This window comes from Hippopotamus amphibius, chromosome 9 (assembly GCF_030028045.1).
Source record: "Hippopotamus amphibius kiboko isolate mHipAmp2 chromosome 9, mHipAmp2.hap2, whole genome shotgun sequence".
In the NCBI taxonomy this organism is placed as follows: domain Eukaryota; kingdom Metazoa; phylum Chordata; class Mammalia; order Artiodactyla; family Hippopotamidae; genus Hippopotamus; species Hippopotamus amphibius.
The window spans coordinates 72628634-72646407 of NC_080194.1; the positions used below are offsets into that span (position 1 = coordinate 72628634).

At 39.3% G+C, this 17774-nt stretch overlaps 1 protein-coding gene across 11 annotated transcripts in view; it reads left to right on the forward strand.

The window, feature by feature from the left end:
* Window positions 1–17774, forward strand: part of PAK1 (p21 (RAC1) activated kinase 1) — a 137268-nt gene that overhangs the window by 103452 nt on the left and 16042 nt on the right. For all 11 annotated transcript variants that reach the window (XR_009055447.1, XR_009055448.1, XM_057748791.1 and 8 more), the window contains 5 exons: window positions 1733–1849; window positions 4625–4799; window positions 6885–6948; window positions 9968–10016; window positions 15285–15397. Coding sequence is in view for 9 of the 11 variants with exons in the window: in XM_057748791.1 (XP_057604774.1) it covers window positions 1733–1849; window positions 4625–4799; window positions 6885–6948; window positions 9968–10016; window positions 15285–15397 (518 nt within the window). In the remaining 2 variants the exon portion in view is untranslated. The remainder of the gene's footprint in view (window positions 1–1732; window positions 1850–4624; window positions 4800–6884; window positions 6949–9967; window positions 10017–15284; window positions 15398–17774) is intronic.

Below are 17774 nucleotides of genomic sequence, written 5' to 3' on the forward strand. Positions count from 1 at the left end.
GAAACCTAAATCTCTTGATTCTGGTAGTTGTTAATACTACCACCCAAAGCCATCACCTGTGGAAAACAGAATGTGTTGCTAAGGAAGGTGATGAAATCCCCTTCTTTATAAAGTGTTAGGAAGCAACAAGTGTAGTGTTCATAGTCTACACTGGTCAGCCCTAGGGCCTCGTCACCTGATGATGAAGAGGCTGCTGAGTTAACTGCATTCCCGTTTTGAGTTCCTAGTGAAATTTTGCTGAGTGGAATAGGGGGGAGAAAAGAAATTAGAACAGAAAAGTATCAAAATATGTGCTTTGACAGGGAAAGAACCTCTACTCATAGAATTTAGAACTGAAAGTGACTTAAGGTCATCCCTCCAATTATACCAGTCCTCTTCCTCCACCTTCCTCAAGTGATGAAACTTGAGACCCAGAGGATGGATTCATTGCCTGTGGTCACCAAAGCTAGTTGCTTACATATGCCTGTCACTGGCAGTTTTCAAGTTATACCCTGCACTGGAGGTCCAGTTACAATCTATGAGGTTGCCGGTTTTCCTTACCTTAGTATGTCAAATGTGGTAAAGGCCTGTCTCCCACACAGTAGCTCTAGTCTAACATTTGACTAGACAAGTTCCTTCAATTATTCTCTGTCGTTCTGACTCCTGACAGTCCTCTTTCCAGAGGCCCCAAATGGCAGCAGAAGGGAATTTTCCCTCTGTCTGTCTCCTGCATAAGATGGTGAGCTGTTTTAGGACATGGGCCATCTTTTTCATCTTTGTATGTTTATATCAAAAGCGTCCATCACAGTATCTTACTGAGCATAAGGTAGATGCTCTGAAAATATCTGAAACTGTTGAGTTATATCAATATATACTAAAAGAGCCCTGTTGCTTCTCTGGCCTTATACTGTAATCATTTAATTCTATCAAAAATCTCATGTTTTGGAGCTATTTTGTCTCTTGAATATGTGTTATAAACAGTAATGATTTGATCTCTTTGCCTGGACCTGCCCTAAAACCTGCCAGTCTTGGCCCAGCTTTGTTACAGTTTACATGGGAAAATCAAGTTGCTGAGATTATAGCAGACTCAATTAGCTGTACTGGTAAGGTACATTCCAGGACAGGGCAAAAACTTAGTGAAATACATAGCATCCAATCTGGGAAAAACTCATTGTCTTCTTGAGACAAAGGTCTCCTGATGTTCTGTATGTTCAGGTTGAAGCCAGGGCACTTGATGGCATAATGGATGCAGTAGGTTTTGGTAAAGAAAGGAAAAGGAGAGGCAAAGGCCTGTCAGGACTTCCATTTACCATATCAGAAAGGACTAAGGAATTACAGTGATAAACTTTGTAAAATTCCAAACTTTTGATCCCTTCCCTACGTTTTGTACTTTATCCTCTCTTTAGCATAGAGAGTAAATTTCATAGAAGAAGAAGGAACTGTGATCTTGTCTTTAGGGTTTGGATTGGGCTAGGCATGTAGAGAAGCTGTAAGCTGGTTTCCCCATCCCCAGTTAGGCTTTGGGTGGGAGAAGGAAGCCCCCAAGGGACTGAGTGGAGAGTGGTGGCTAAAAGAAGAGAGGGAAGGTGGCTGAGTTCCTGAGACTGGCTATACAAAGGTGGAGAGCTTGGAGGCTGATGTGTATTTCAGAAGAGGTGTCAGGAGAAGGTTTCTTCTGGGAGATAGGTGACCCTGGTAGCTTAAATTCCATGTCAGCTGGACCTGATGAATCTGGCTTTTCTCCACCATGCAGAATGTGAAGACTGTGTCTGAGACCCCTGCAGTGCCACCAGTTTCAGAAGATGAAGATGATGATGATGATGCTACCCCACCTCCAGTGATTGCTCCACGCCCAGAGCATACAAAATCTGTGAGTCTTTGGGAACATGGGCAGCTTTGTGATTTTTTAGAGTTTGCAGAGGGAGTGAGGGATGGGTGCTGAGGTCTAGAGGTTTAATACTCTGGTAGGGGTCCTTAGATTTTGGAGGTGGTGAAATCACCAAATTGCCTTGATTGAAAGGTACTTTCTGTATGATTAAAGACAAGAAGTGATATATTTATTTATCGCTGGTTTGCAGATAGTCCCAAAGTGTCCTAGATAATTGGTCTTTGTACCAACTTAGGCCTAGTTTCTTAGCCTATTCTTCACAGACAGAAAGATATACAGAATTAATGTTACTTAGTGCAAGACTAACATAAATTGTTCCAGTCTCCTGGGAAGCAACAAATTAGCCTGCTATAGATCTTTTCTTCTCTGTTAAATGTGCAGTGTTCAGCCTCTTCGTACATCATTGATGATACTGAAAGACTCAAGAGAATTTATAAAAATGTTAGTGCTATTAATATGCTGGACATGAGGAGAGCATTTTGATGCTGGATGTTGGCAATGATTTTTATTTAACTTCCTTTGAGGTTCTTGCATCTCAGAATAGCCACGGTCCCTTTGCCCTCACTTTGCACAATCTGCCTTTTACATGATTTAGCATCATTGAGCACTGATATATCATCAGATGGTACTCTATTAGTGTTTCTTTGGACTTTTTATTATTACAAGAGCTTCATAATGAAAGGATGATCTGGGGCTTAAACTCTGATAATACAAAAAATGATTGTTTCTGGATTAGAGAATTCATGGAGGTGTTCAAGCAGTTGTTGGTTGACTGACTATGGGAGATGCTGTGGAGGAAATTCAAGGAATTAGATGACCTTTTAGGATTAGAATTTATAAGCAGAATCTGTGGAATCACCCTTTCTGTAGGTTACAGAGTCACTTTAAGGAAAATGAGGTTCAAAATTGGAGAGTTGTTAAGATATCTCACATTGGTATGGTTTTTTGTTTTGCAGGCATGTTCATTTAAAATTTTTTTCGCATTAAACCATGAACTCCTCAAAAGTAGAGGAAATATATGTGTGTTCACACACACATACACACACACGTATGTATTTGCAGTGCTTAACATAGTTCTTGGAATGTTTTAGAAAGGCAGTTAGTATTTAATAAGTTGAAAAGTTTGATCTGCATAGCATTCCTTTCTAAAAAGACATTGTTAATTCCTAATTTGTAGAAGAAGAAGCTGAGATTTGAAAAGGTAAATTGATCTATCCAAAGTCTCTGGATTAGAGAACTCAAAGTAGATAATTGACCCCAGGTCCAGGTTGTATTCCATTGTAGCACAGTGGCCTTTTTTATGTGAGCCGACAAATTCTGGAGACAGAAAAAGAGAATTTTAGAGAGGGAAAAGGCAGGGTTTGTGCCCTCAAGGAGCCATGTCAAGAGAACTAAAGGAGAAGGACAAGGCGTGAAAGTGTAGGTTTAGGTGCCAGGGATATAGTTTGTCTATATGTACAAGAATAGAAAATTAAGAAATCATTATGCTGGAGTAGTCAGGAAAGAAGCTAAAGTCTTTGATCTCAGTGTCTTAACTTATTGCTATTTCCACTATGTGGAAAGTTCTCTCCCATTTCTGGCTATTAAAATCATGTCCATCCTTCAAGATCCAGCTGAAGAATCCCATTTATTATTCATGTATTCATTTATAATACATGAATAATAAACATCAAACATTTACCTGAATGCTTGCTTTTTGTTAGGCAGCTGGTGAGATACAGGAGCTCAGGGATGAATGACACAGATTCCCTGTCTTCATAGGGCTTATAGATTAACCAAAAAATTGTTGTGATATTTTTACAAAAAAAAGTGATAAATGCCTTGAAGCATCTCCTGGGGAAAGGCAGTATAACATATAATCACTTCTTCTGAATCTCAGTAGTATACAGTTTGCTTATTTCTTCTGACATTTATCCCTTTCTGCCTTGCAGTTAGGACTTTCTCCAAGACTTCCTTCATAGGAATAGTGGATGGGGCAGCATTTTATACATCAAGGCAAAGAACAGATTCTCAGTAAATGTTTATTAAGTAAATGAATAAATAGGAAATATAATAATATTAGCCAGAATTTGAAAGCTTAATGTCTGCTGGGTGTGTTGCTACTCATTTCACACATTAATTAATTTATTACCACAATAGCTCTAAAAGATAGGTATCACGAACATCACCATTTTACAAATGAGGAAACTAAAGCATAGAGAAGTTAAATAATCTGGCCAAAGTCATACAAATGGTGAGAATAAGAGTTGAGATTTAAGTCCAGGCAGTCAAGTTCCAGAATGTGTGATCTAAGTGAATACACCCTACTGCCTCTTAAAGAAGAACAATTGCAGTTCCTTCTTTGTGAGGGTTCAGGATTTAAAGAGGGAGTAACTCAAATGAAGATAATGTTCAGTGTTGTATTAGCAGTGGAAAGTACTGAGAGAATACAGGATATTCATTTCAGTTTGGGAAGGAATATAATTTTACAGATGAAGGGGATTCCCATCGAATGATAGAATGTCCTTTAAACTATTTATAGTGATAGTTGTCTAACTTGTATTGAATATCTTGAGTGCTCAGACTTTCACTAACCCTTGTATATAGTGAGAACAAGGAAGGCCATTCCATCCTCATAGCCTGGCTACAGAGGAGGAGTAACATAGATTTGGACCTAGGAGAAGGGGTGAATTTACTGGGATTTGTTCTTCTGTGGATGTCCTAACACACACATCTAAGAGAGACTGGCCCTGCCAAATTTTTGCACCAACAATGCAGGTATACACACGGTCCGTGATTGAACCACTTCCTATTACTCCAACTCGGGATGTGGCTACATCTCCCATTTCACCTACTGAGAATAATACCACTCCACCAGATGCTCTGACTCGGAATACTGAGAAGCAGAAGAAGAAGCCTAAAATGTCTGATGAGGAGATCTTGGAGAAATTACGTAAGCACTTTGTAGGTTTTTGAATTTCCCTCTGGTGTGTGACTAGGCGAGCACAAAGGTGGAATTCTATTGCTATAAAGATCTTGGTTCTACACTAGGTATATGTGGCTGGCTGGCTGTACTTTATATCTTAGCCAGACTGTGCTCCTCCTCACCTGTCCCTGCACCCACCTCCTCTGTCTTACCAGCCCTGATTAGATGCAACATTAGTATGGGAATGTGATGAGAGAGAGTGTGGATAGCTCACTTCAAGGGTTAGGAATCACTTAGGCATGGGTTATGGAAATGGCATAACTTTTACCTAGCGAATAGTCTGAAATGTTGTGTTGAGAAAGACTGAGGCCTTGTGTAAGTCTGGTGGAAAAGAGTGCTGTTTTGGTTATTGTTTCCATTGACAGAAGACAGAACTGCCATCTTGGTTGTAAGAAAAGAAGGAAAGGAAACTAACATTTTGTGAGTCTGCATTATGTACCAAATGACAAGCAAGGCATTTTCTTGATTTTTTTCATTTATTCCTCATTTTAACCCTCTGAAGACAGACATTATAATCCTCATTTTTTGCAGTTAAGGTAGTCGAGGCTTGGGATGCTAAATACTCTGTGAAAATTCACACAGCCAAAAAGTGACAGGGCTGGGGTTAGAGCGCAACTTGTGCTCCTGTAATCAGAGCATGCTGTTTCTTGCAGTCAGGTGGAAACTCCCACTTTACTTTCTTTAGTGACCAGAAATATTAGGGTAGCTTGTTTCTCTTTTTCAGTAATCTGCAGGAGAATTCATATGAGAAGAAAAGACTGGGTTGGTCTGTAGGCTTGGAAAAATAATCTGACAAGGCCTTTGATTTATTCTTTGAACTTATCTACTTCTAAAGAGGATTTGACGTGACTGATTTGGCCAAGTCTGCACACTGGCATTGCTTTCTAAAGCTGAGGTTTCTGGTTCCTCAGTTTAGCAGCTTTTGATTTCGTACTGATAATTCTTATTCGACTTTTAAAAAAAATTTCACTCTTTTAAAAGTTGCCCTCGCCCAAAGCCCTTATGAAAATATGAAATAAGAAAAGCCACTTACCTAACCATCTATTTACTCCAGTACGTATTCTTTTTCTCTGAACCAGATTTTTTTTAACAGTAATACTTAGAACACAGAATTATGGAAAGCAGACTGGCCTGGGAGTTAAGGACCCTTGGGTTGAAGCCCCAGCACAGCCACTAACTTGGATCTTGGGCAATTTCCTGCTGTTCTCTGGGCCTCCTTTTTCTCATCTTTAAAATAGGAATGTTGATACCTGTCTTGTTTGTAAATCAAATGAGATAATGATGTGAAGAGTACCAAATCCTAGTAATTCGTATCAGTGGAAAGCGTTTTGGACTGGGAGACCAAAACCCAGCTCCTAATCTTAGCTCTGACGCCAATTTGCTATGTAACCTTGAGGGGAAGTGTCTTCCTTTCGGTGGGCCTCAGTTTCACCATCTCCAGAATACTTTTTTTTGGAAACTGTGAACTCTCTCATAACTTGTCTATGTTTTGGCACATGAAGTACTTTGTTATAAACCCTTCTTGACTTTCTCTCTTTCCTACTAACCCTGTAAAAATTAGTCCTATCACTTCCCTTCTGATGACTCTCCAGCCTATATTTTTGCATCTTTCTGTATCACAACAATTATTATATTTTCATGGAAGTTTACACTTATTGTCTGTCTTCTCTATGAGATCAGAGCTTCTTGGGAGCAGAGACTGCCTTAACTGTGTCTCATCTATCTCTTTATTTGTTGCACTCAACATAGGGCTTAATACATAGTAAATGAGCATATTAAAATGAGTAAATGTTTATTGAATAAATGGATTTAAAAATGAATGAATAACTTTTAGTTTAGAATTGGATTAGAGTGCTATGAATAAAAGCAGTAAGGAGATGAAACTTTTGGTTGAAACTTAAGAGGGAAAGCTAAGGACCTGCTTAGTGTGGTTTTTGGGTATTGGAGGTATTTCTTTAATCCTTGCCAGCTCAGCATTTGGGTGAAAATGGGGCCTATTTTGTATGTTGATCTGGGAAAAACTGATTCGTGTTCTCTCTCTCTCGTTCCAAGGGAGCATAGTGAGTGTGGGCGATCCTAAGAAGAAATACACACGGTTTGAGAAGATTGGACAAGGGTTAGTGGGGGTATTTTCTTTCCCTAGAAAAATGACTTAAAATTGTGTGTTGGTATATATGATATTGCTATTGTTTTGCTTCTCATTAACCTTGTTCTTCTTTTTCCACCTCACCCATCTGAAGGTGTTTTGTTAGGCTGAGCTCAGGTTTGCAGAATTATGTTTAATATGTGAGATGTGCCATTAGCTGACATTGTTGCTAAAAATACCCCTGCAGTGAGAGTGAGAAACCCATTTATTTTCTTAGCACAAAACCTTCTTCCCAAATTATAGCTCTGCTTTTCCAAATTAACCCTGTTTACCTGATGCTGAGACCTACCAGCACTAATATGAAATGGAAGACTCAGAACTGCAGACTCTTTTGCTTGTATAATGGGACCCATTTTTCTCGTGGATGCCAGAATTCATGTCTCCTGCTCATTGGTTCCTTCTCTGCATCCTGTATTTTGCCCTTAGTGTACTGAACTCAGCAAATCTTTTAAAATTAATTAACTAATTGGCTGCGTTGGGTCTTCATTGCTGGGCACAGGCTTTCTCTAGTTGTGGAGAGTGGGGGCTACTTTTCATTGTGGTGCACGGGCTTCTCATTGCAGTGGCTTCTCTTGTTGTGGAGCATGGGCTCTGGGTGTGTAGGTTTCAGTAGTTGTGGCTCATGGGCTCTAGAGCACAGGCTCAGTAGTTGTGGTGCATGGGCTTAGTTGCTCCACGGCGTGTGGCATCTTCCTGGCCCAGGGATCGAACCCGTGTCCCCTGCATTGGCAGGTGGATTCTTAACCACTGTGCCACCAGGGAAGCCGCTGAACTCAGCAGATCTTAAGTGAATTCCTGTTAGGTGCTAGGCACTATGAATACAACTATGAATCAGACAGTCTCTCCCTTCAGAGTACCCATGTCTACAGAAGGAGCTAGACAGTCAAAAAATTATAACATACTGTGATAAGTCTTAAAAGTGGCCATTATTTCGAGCAGGAGAAGCCAGCTATAAAGGAGCAGATACTGTATGATTTTATTTATATGGAGTAAAAGAACAGGTAAAACTAATACATGCTATTGTAAGTCAGAATAATAATTGTGTCTAGGAGGGGAGTGTTGAATGGGAAGTGGCATGAAGGAACCTTCAGGGGTGATCTTGATGGTGAACATGTAGGTGTGTACATATTGAAAAATTATCAAGTTGTCTACTTGAGATTTGTGCAGATTACTTTAGGTAGGTTATACCTCTGTATAAAAAAGAAAAATAGTGAGATTTCTACAGATATACCCAATTAGCTAAAATTAAAAAGAAACTGAAAAAAAAAGTATCTGGCTTGTAGAAAGCTTTCAGTGTTATTTGAATGAAAACGTTGTTAATGAAGTCATTGAAGTTTTCTGTTTTATTATGCTTTCTTATGCATCCAAGAACTTCTGAAATAAGATAAAGTAATGCATAATATACTGATGTTGTATTCGTACAGTATTCTACAGCTTACACCTTTTATTTGTATCTGTTGTTTAATCCTCAAAATAACCCTGGACTTGTGGATCTCATTTTGTCCTGGTCCAGTGCTTCTCCTACTAGACAAGCTTTTGAGAGTCTGAACTGGTATAAGATAGTTAACACCTTGAGAAGAAATAATTTTGTCTGCCTCAGAGTAATCTGGGATGGTATTTCCTTTAGCTAATTACACTGCGGTATTAAGAATGTAGCAGAAAGGTACACAGACAAATGTGGGCAAGTCAGGTCCTATCTCTGGACTTCAGTTGCCTCATTTAAGGAAGAGGGGTTGTGGAATCGGGGTCTTTCACCTCCCAAACTGCTGATTTTATATATATATGTGTGTATTATATAATTTTATATAATGTATTACATATAATACATTATATATATATGCAGATGTATAAGGCCCATAAATAGGCAATATCTGCAATGGTTCTTTCCTTGCTTACTTGACAGGTCTGTTAGTGCTAAGGGAGGAATGCAGTATTTTTTAGGCACCTATGCTGATATTTCCACATTCCATCACTTTAAATCTATACATGCCACACAAATATGATAAATTGGTACTATTATAATTTTTGCTTTTTTTTTTTCCCTTTAAGACCGGAAGGTTTTTTTTGGTTTTTTTTTTTTTGACCTGGAATTCATATGTCTAATCGTATGTCTATTCGAGGTAGAAACAATCAAGAACTAACCAGTGGGCTTGAGTAGCTTCTGAGCCTCTGTAATCATGGAGACACAGTCTCAAAATGTCCAGTCCCCCGAGGCCTGGACATATTTGCCCTTTAAGAATGGTATATCTGGTGGGATAGGGGAGAATGGAGACAGGAATATAGACGTCAGCTTTGTGACAGAAGATGTTTAGAGGTAGGGTGATCAGGCAATGGGGAAATAACTGCCAGTGCAAAGAATCCAGTCCTTATTTGATGGTCCATATGTTATGATCTCAACTTCTTGACATGTAGCTAGAATCCTTAACTAAAGGGTTGTAGTTGGGAAGCTGGTGACCATAATTTCTGACTTCCAGGCAAACTTACTAGTGACTTTTCCCCCTGAATTGACCTGACTTCCCTGGGAAACATAATCACAGGGCTTACCTAGAATATATTTTTGCCATACGTATTATTTTAAGTTTCTTTCAATTGCATCATATAAATCTGACATATTGGCTTGTAAGGTTACAGATATTGTTGCATATCACTCACCTACGAATACGCAGGGTTCATGGTTTTAGGCATAAAGTCAAGTTTTTTTAGTCATTTAGAATGGACATTTATTTTCCTAGGATTATTCCTAGTATTTCTCTGCCTTTCTTTCTCTATCCCTCCATTCTTCCTTCACTTCCTGATGGCCACTAGAGCGTATATTCTCTTTACTACTGCTACTGCCTCTCATGAGAGTGGAGTGGGAGAGGCAATGGGGAGGATTATTTTTGCTGCTGTTTGTATTAACACTTGCATTGCCAGATTGTGTGTAGAGCTTCATTTGACAAGTGTCACTTCATCTAATACTTTTTTTTTCTTTTCCCCACCTGTTGTTCAGTGCTTCGGGCACTGTGTACACTGCAATGGATGTGGCCACAGGACAGGAGGTAAGAATCCACCACCATCTATTACTCCTTCAGTTCTACTGTTTCTTTTTCTTTTTTGTTCAGCTTTAGCCCTTCTTAGCTCAATAGGGACACTTCTAGTTTCTTACTGTTGCAGACTAGAACTCCTTAGCATGATGAGACTTATGGATTTTGAAAAAATTCACGGTAGCTACAGTGTGGAGAAGAGATTGGGGGAGATAAGAGTGGAGGAGTGAGTCAGGAGGTTATTGTATAATTCTACGTGAGAGATGATGGTCTGGACTAAGGTGGTAGTATAGTATGAATGGGGAGAAGTGGATGGATTTGAGAGGTACTTAAGTAGATTTGATGGAATTTGGTGAATGTGAGGATGACTCGCAAGTGAGTGATATTAGTCAAGGAGAAAGAAAAAAGTAGGAGGTATAGATTTGAAGAAGTTAGATATTGCCTGAAAGACCTTCTTGTGAAACTACCTGGTAGACAACTATTTTTATAAGTTTGGTTCTTGGGAGAGAAATCTGATATAGAAGAGGTTTAAACACAGGTCTCTTGCCTCCTCATCTAGTGCTCCTCCCAATACCCTGTGCCCGGGATTCCAGTGGACATTGAAGTCCTCATTGGGAGGCACCTCTTTGTGTCTCACATTTCATAAGCTGGGAAAACTCTGATCTTATTGCTAAGGCCTGATGACCCAAGATCTTATCTTCAACAGAAGGAAGCCATGAAGGGAATCTAGGATGCTTGAAGTTTCTTTGTATTGTACTCTTTGGTTGCAGAGCGGGAATGTTGGCAGGTGGGTTGTGGATGGGAGTTGTCTGGGGAAGATTTTAGTTCAAAGACTAATGGGGCTCAGAGCTTAAGAGAGGCACCTCCTGTTCCATTGAAAATAAGTTGGGCACCACTGAGGGAGGCTACTAGGACCTGCCTGTATATGTTTGGTGATTGAAACCCCATGGTGTACTGGTGAAGTCATGCTTAATAGAGACAGCACATACCTTACTGTGTTCTTGTCAGGCTATTACAAGCGTCAGCCAAATATTGAGGCTCCATCGAGGGTAAGTCAACTTTAAAAAAAAAACCTCATTATCATATTTAAAGATTTATTAGTTGTTCTTTGATGTGAGAATCCAGTAACCGAGATGTTTACCTTTACTTACTTATAAAACCTTGGGGAAGTCATTTAACCTCCTGAGCCTGAATTTTATTTATTTATAAAATGTGCATGATAACATATACAAAAAGTGTTGAATAAGTTGAGTGAAGTAATGCATGTGAAAATACATCATAAGAATTACATATATATTAATTTTTATTTGTATGTATTTATTTATTCCACAGAGTGTTTACTCACCATTTGCTTTATGCTACACTTTGTGCTAAGAACTATATGAAAGATTCAGGTATTAAAATCATATATATAAATGTAAGAAAACATACTTTCTATTGTGTATGTATAGAACTCTTATAGTGCTGACAGGATCCTGTGTTAAAATAATGGTAAAGAAGGAAGGATGGTATCATCCTGCTGATTTTAAATATGCTGTATTGGAGGCAGAGATAGAAAAGAGGAGGTTATGCCAATATTAAAAAGAACCCTACGAGGTAGGTAGTATTATTTCCTTTTTACTGATGAGGAATTTGAGACTCAGAAGTTTAAGTAACTTTTGCAGGGTTGTGCTACCAGCAGTTAGCAAGAGCTGGGTTAGAATCTTTGATTCTAAAATCTTAACTTGTACTTTCTGGGCTGCAAGGCCACAGCAGAGCTAAGGTTAGGTACCAAGGCCCCTTGTCGTGTTTCTGGCCCCTGGGGCCTCATAGCCCTTGATGGGAGGCAGGCTGGTGCTGGCTGGTTCCTGGAAGGCCTGGAGGCTGCACGTGTGACAAGCCGGCCCCAGGAAACAAACTTAAACTTCAGGTGCCTGCCTTGTGGTTACAAAACTATGAATGTAAGTGAGTGCATTAGGGTGGCTAATGCAGTGTAGCCAGGAAGGCCTCATTTCCTGCCCCAGGGAGTATAAATCTTTAGTGGAGCTGGCAAGATGCTCTCAGTCTTTGTGAGTGAGTTTTTATTGGGAGTTATCCAGCTGAGAAGAGGAGAGCTATTGTCTGTCATGTATTCTTGATTAGCATGTTAGTGCTGGAAGTTTTCCAGTTACAGATCCAGCAATTAATTTTCAAGCCCATTTTTAGAGGGAATGTGTGTAATAGAAAGAATAGACTCGAAGAGGCTTTGAAGTCGTATGAACCTGAAGGCATTGATTATGACCTTGGGCAACTTTCTTGTAAGTCTTAGTCTTCATTTTTTTACCTGAAAATGCAGATAGTGCTTTTTGCTTGGCGGGGTTGTTGTTAGGTTTTACAGAGATAATGTCAGTAGAGTACCTAACACAGTGCTGGCACAGAGTAGGTATTCAGTAAACAGCAGTGGTGGGAGGGTGGTTGGGTGTTTGCTGTTGTTCCTGCTGATAATGTTGTCACTCATGCTGCTCTGTGCCAAGTACTCATCAAATGCAGTTATGACAGTGATTAGCATTTTCATTGTTGTCTTACTGTATTATTTAAATTTCTTATGTGTGAGTACCACATTGACCACTATCTCATTTAGCTCTCAAAACAATCCTGTGAGGAGGGGAATCAGGGTGGGATTATTATCCTCAGTATTGGTAAAGAGATCGAGGCTCAGAGGTTTTGTGACTGGTCAAGGTTAGTAGGTGACAGGCTCAGCCCCAGAGCTTAGGCCCTCAGAGTTCAAGTGCAGCTCTTTTTTGTTGTAGGAGTGCTATCTGTTGGCCTGAATAGGAGGGATCTGATTAGGTGAAGAGCATTTAGCCTATCCCATAGTTAGTTGGTAGCTATTGAAAAGGACTCCTGGTGTCCTGCCACCCTCTCTGTCATGCACAGCCTGCCTCTCTTCTGCCTTGCTGCTGCCAGACTTCCGTGAGGTTCACAGGCACTGTCGCATCCTCCAGGATGGCCTGAGGAACTGCAAAGGCTCCAGATCTTAATATGTGTTGTAAGGGCTTACAATCTTGATGTAATGTGTCTTTAGGTCAATGTGTTCCTCTTCAGACATTAGAAAAAGCTAATCATCAGCTGTTGTAGCAAGCTGCAGCTAGACCAGAAGCCTAACTTAATAGGAGACCTCACTTAAAAGCAATTTTTTTCTCACTTGGGGTAGGGAATGGAGGTGATCAAAATGTTTTAAAAAGTCATTTTTTTTTTCGGTTATTATTATTATTATTATTATTATTATTAGAACTTTTATTGAGATACAATTGACATACAATAAGCTGCATATATTTAAAGTGTACAATTTGGTATTTTTTTTCTTATTAGTAATGTATATATGGCAATCCCAATCTCCCAATTCATCCCACCCCAGCCATTTCTATTCTTACTGATGAACTGGCTCTTGGGAGAAGATTGTCCATACTTGATTTGAAGAAATAATAGAGTCTGGGGTTTTCCCATAAAAGTTGAATCATTCACCCTCTACACTTCTTGCTGATTCTAGAAAGACTAATTTTAGTTGTTCTGTTAGGTGTGCATATTCTTGGCTGTTATCTCTAGGGAATAGACGTTTAGGAAATGAAGTCTACTCCTATGGGATAGAGTAGCCTATTGCTGATGCCCTTTATGGTTTATAAACACAGTATTTATCAACCCACTGAATTCTGTCTTTTCTTCTTCATTTCCAAAAAGATTTGTTGAGCACCCACTGTGTGTCAGGCCCTGTGCTTGGCACCAGGGATTCTGAGCTTTCAAATGAGCCCTTAAGCTTCTCGAGATACACACCCTAACTAATGATACAATTCAGTATGTGGTAAGTTCCACAAGAGAGGTATAAATATGATCTTATGGGACTTTAAAGAAGGCAAAAAACCTATCTGGTTTGAAGAATGAGGTTTCTTTTGGTCTGATACAAAGTATAAGAAGGTTTTGAACATGTGAAAACAGTGAAGAAAGATGTTCCAAATGGAGAGAAGCTCAGATTGTAGTATATGAAGGAATACAGTGAGAAGTAAGATAGGGGTCACATCATAAGGACTTTGAATGTTGGGCTGAGGAACATCTCTAGGCAAACAGGAGCCATTTCTGCTTTGAACAGGGGAGAGTGTTACCAAATGGGTACTGTGGGGAAGATTAATTTGGCGGTGTGTGCAGGATAAATGGGCATCACTTTTGAGATTTTAATCCTGACTTTGCTACTGAATAGCTGTGTATGCAAGTCAGATATCCTCTCTGAATCACAATTTGCTCATCTGTCAAAGGGGGTCATTAGTAATATTTAACTCATAATGTGTCTCAGAGGATTACATAAAGTACATTTGAGAATACCCTACATAGTACCTGACACATAGAAAAAATGGATGCAAAAGTGCCTTGGAAACTAACATATTCCTTAAGTTTGTATTATGTGAAAATTTATTTATTTCTGTAGACAAAAAGCCCACCAAGATCTTCTTCATACATAAACATTAAGGATCCCCTTTTTCTGTCCTCTCTTAACCTGGTCAACTCTAATTTATTTTTCACACCAAGTTCAAAAAGTCATCTCCCCTTTATGAAGCCTCTACATTGATAGTGTGAAAGTGTTCTTGTCCAGTTTTATGTTTCTGTAACACTTTGTGTGGACTTTTGTTATAGCACACCTCTTTTATATTGTGATTTTTAAAAGTATTTTTCTAATATAAGTATTTTATTTAGTAGCAAGTTTGATCTTCAAACTTTGGTGCAGATGAGAATTACCTGGAGGGCTTATTAAAGCACAGAGTTTCTGAGGAAAAGGAAGTCCCTATTTACTAGGCTTGGATTAAGTAGAGATCTAAGAAGGTAGAGAGATGTATGGAAAGATCAGTTTTTAAATTCTTTCACTTCCTCATTTAAATTCTTCATAACCATGTATTATCCTCACCTTCAGTGACACCAATACCAGTGCCAAGTAATAAATGGTCCTCATACTTAGCAAGTGAACTTTTCCATTAAATAGAAAGTTTGTGCAAAAAAACCAAAAACAAGAACAAAAAAACCCCACAGAGTTTGTGATTCAGTACGTTTGGATAGGGCCTGAAAATTTCATTTCCAGCACATTTCCAGATAATGTTGATGTTGCTGGTCTGGGGACTTCACATTGAGTACCACTCGTCTCCGATGATGGACTGTGATTTCCTCAGGCGCTAAGACCATATCTTATTCATCTGTCTTCTTAGTGTTTATGTCTGGTACCTAGTAGGTGCTTAGTAAATGCGGAGTGACTCTGGTTGTACATTGAATGTACTCTCATTTCAGGTGGCCATTAAGCAGATGAACCTTCAGCAGCAGCCAAAGAAAGAGCTGATTATTAATGAGATCCTGGTTATGAGGGAAAACAAGAACCCAAATATTGTGAACTATTTGGACAGGTATGGAGTGGTAGTCCTATCAAAGAAATAGGGCCTTTGGGAAGGATGGGTGGTGGAGCTGTTAGAGGAGAAGGCAACACCAGCACTCAGAACTGCCTCCATTTAAGAATCGTCTATGATGCTTGTCTCTCTGCCTCTGACCCTGCATATTGCTGGACACCTCTGATTGCTGCACAGTCTTCTGGGTTAGGCTGAATCCTGCTGCCCTGTAGCATCTCACAGCTGGTCTTGGTACTGTTTGTTCTGCCTCAGGGAAGCCATTCAGCCCATCTGCCTGAGTCAAACATGTAGGTCTTTAAATCATTCTGCATCCCAGATCTTTCCTTATCCTGCTTACCCTGCTGAGTAACGTCTCATTTGTCTGCATTCTCTTAAAATGTGATACTCAATGTTTCGTTTTGAGATTTGACCAATATGGAGAGAGTGGGACCCTTCCTTTGTTTTAAACTCTACAGAACTTGATTTCATTCTTTTTTTTCAAGAGTTCTATTTCATTGTTGATCCATGGTAAGTTTATAGTCAATTCAAATCTCTGATCCTTTTTTTAAGAAGAGCTTGCCATAAACTGGTAACATAGAATAAACTGCATTTTGATTATTTTAGCCTGTCTTTCCAGCCCATAAGAATTCTGCTCTTTAAGATAATAATAAGGGTTGTAGCTAATATTTGTGTTATACTTTTCTTTGTACTAAGCACTTTCATGAATAGTAGTATCTCCTTATGAGGTAGGGTTTATTGTCTGCATTTTACAGATGAAGAAACTGAGGTTCATAGAAGTTAATAACTTGTCCAAGACCAATAAGCCAATAAGTAACAAATGAGGGGTTTAGATTTGAATATTCCTAGCATCAATGTCCATGATCTTCCCATCATACTATATTCTTTTCTCCCATATCTGAACAGAGAAAGTGAGCTTCTTGCCTAGGTTTCAGAGGCATCAGAGGTGGCGGTGATATTGGACTAAATCTTGGACTCTAATTTTTTTTACTATTTATATTGCATTGCCAGCTTGTTTTCATTACTACCAGATTATGCCAGATTTCTGCTCTGAATCTAGAACCGGTAAACTTTCATTTCTTTAAAGAGGAAAGGAGTTGCACTTTGACTTTCCCAACAGGTGATGTTGATAGCTGTAGAGAATAAAGCCTTCTTTGGGGGGATGATTGTCTCTCCCTGATGTGGGTCATGACTGACTCTGAAGAATACTCTGAAAATTATTATTCACCCTTCTATCTCTTTTAAGAACTGATTATATGGAGAATAAAGCATGGAAAAACTTCTGAAGGCTGTAAAGTACCACATTTTGGCTCAGGATAAGGGTATGGCCTATCTCATAAAATAGTGTATTCCCCATTAGTGGACATAACTAAACAATAAAATGTATGTGATTGAAGGAATCTGTGTTCTGACAATGGGATTAGAAGACTTATAAATTGTTTATTGATCATGTCTTTGTTGGTGTTTCCAGAGGCTTATATTGTGTAGTCAGAGTAAATAAGGTTCAGTCCATGCCATCAAATAGTTCCCAGTTTGGTGTAGGAAAACATACCCAGGAGCTCTTGCTGGAGGAAAAGGATGGGTACTCGTAACTGGAGCATTCAGTGAAGGTACTGCGTTTGAGAGTCTGCGGTTTTTTTGAGTTCCCAGAGCACTCCTTCACATTTTTCCTTCTCTAAATATGTGATGCTCTGAGGCTTTACTTTGAGATGTGAATTATGACGGTACCTTGGCACGGTGTACAGCCACAAGGTAATTGAGACAACCTGAATCTGGTCTTAAGAGTGATGTGTGAGGCCCAGGTAAAGGGACTCTGCTATGTCCATGTCCACATAATCTTTTGTACCCCCATATTTTCCCCCCAGTCAGTCCAACTTGACAAATGTCTTCTCAGTGTGCTGGGGGACATTCTATAAATGTGCATTTGTTAAGGAGAAAATAGGCTTATGCCATTTGAGGGCTTTTTACCCAGTCGTGAATTCTCTTTTGGTCCAAGTCCCCTTAGGCTTCTCTCTCAAAAGATATTGTTGAAGGAAAAATTAATGTGTCATATTTATTCTTCACGGACATTAAAATACTATAAGACCTTGATGTATAAAGAATGCATAGTATTATAGAAAGGTGACTGGATTGATTCATAGGCAAGAGACTAGGATTCAAATATTGCTCTTTACTTGAGATCATTTGTTTTTCCAGTAGTGTCCCATCTATCCAGCAGTAGTCCCAATATTGGGATGAAGATAAGATGACATACCACACAGCTCAAACCAATCCAGTCTACTTCTTTGTCTAAAGCTGGCACAAGAGTCTGTAGGGCTCTGGACTATCTTTGTTGTTATTTGTTTTATTCTATAGCTGAGGAAACTGACGAGACAGGCTA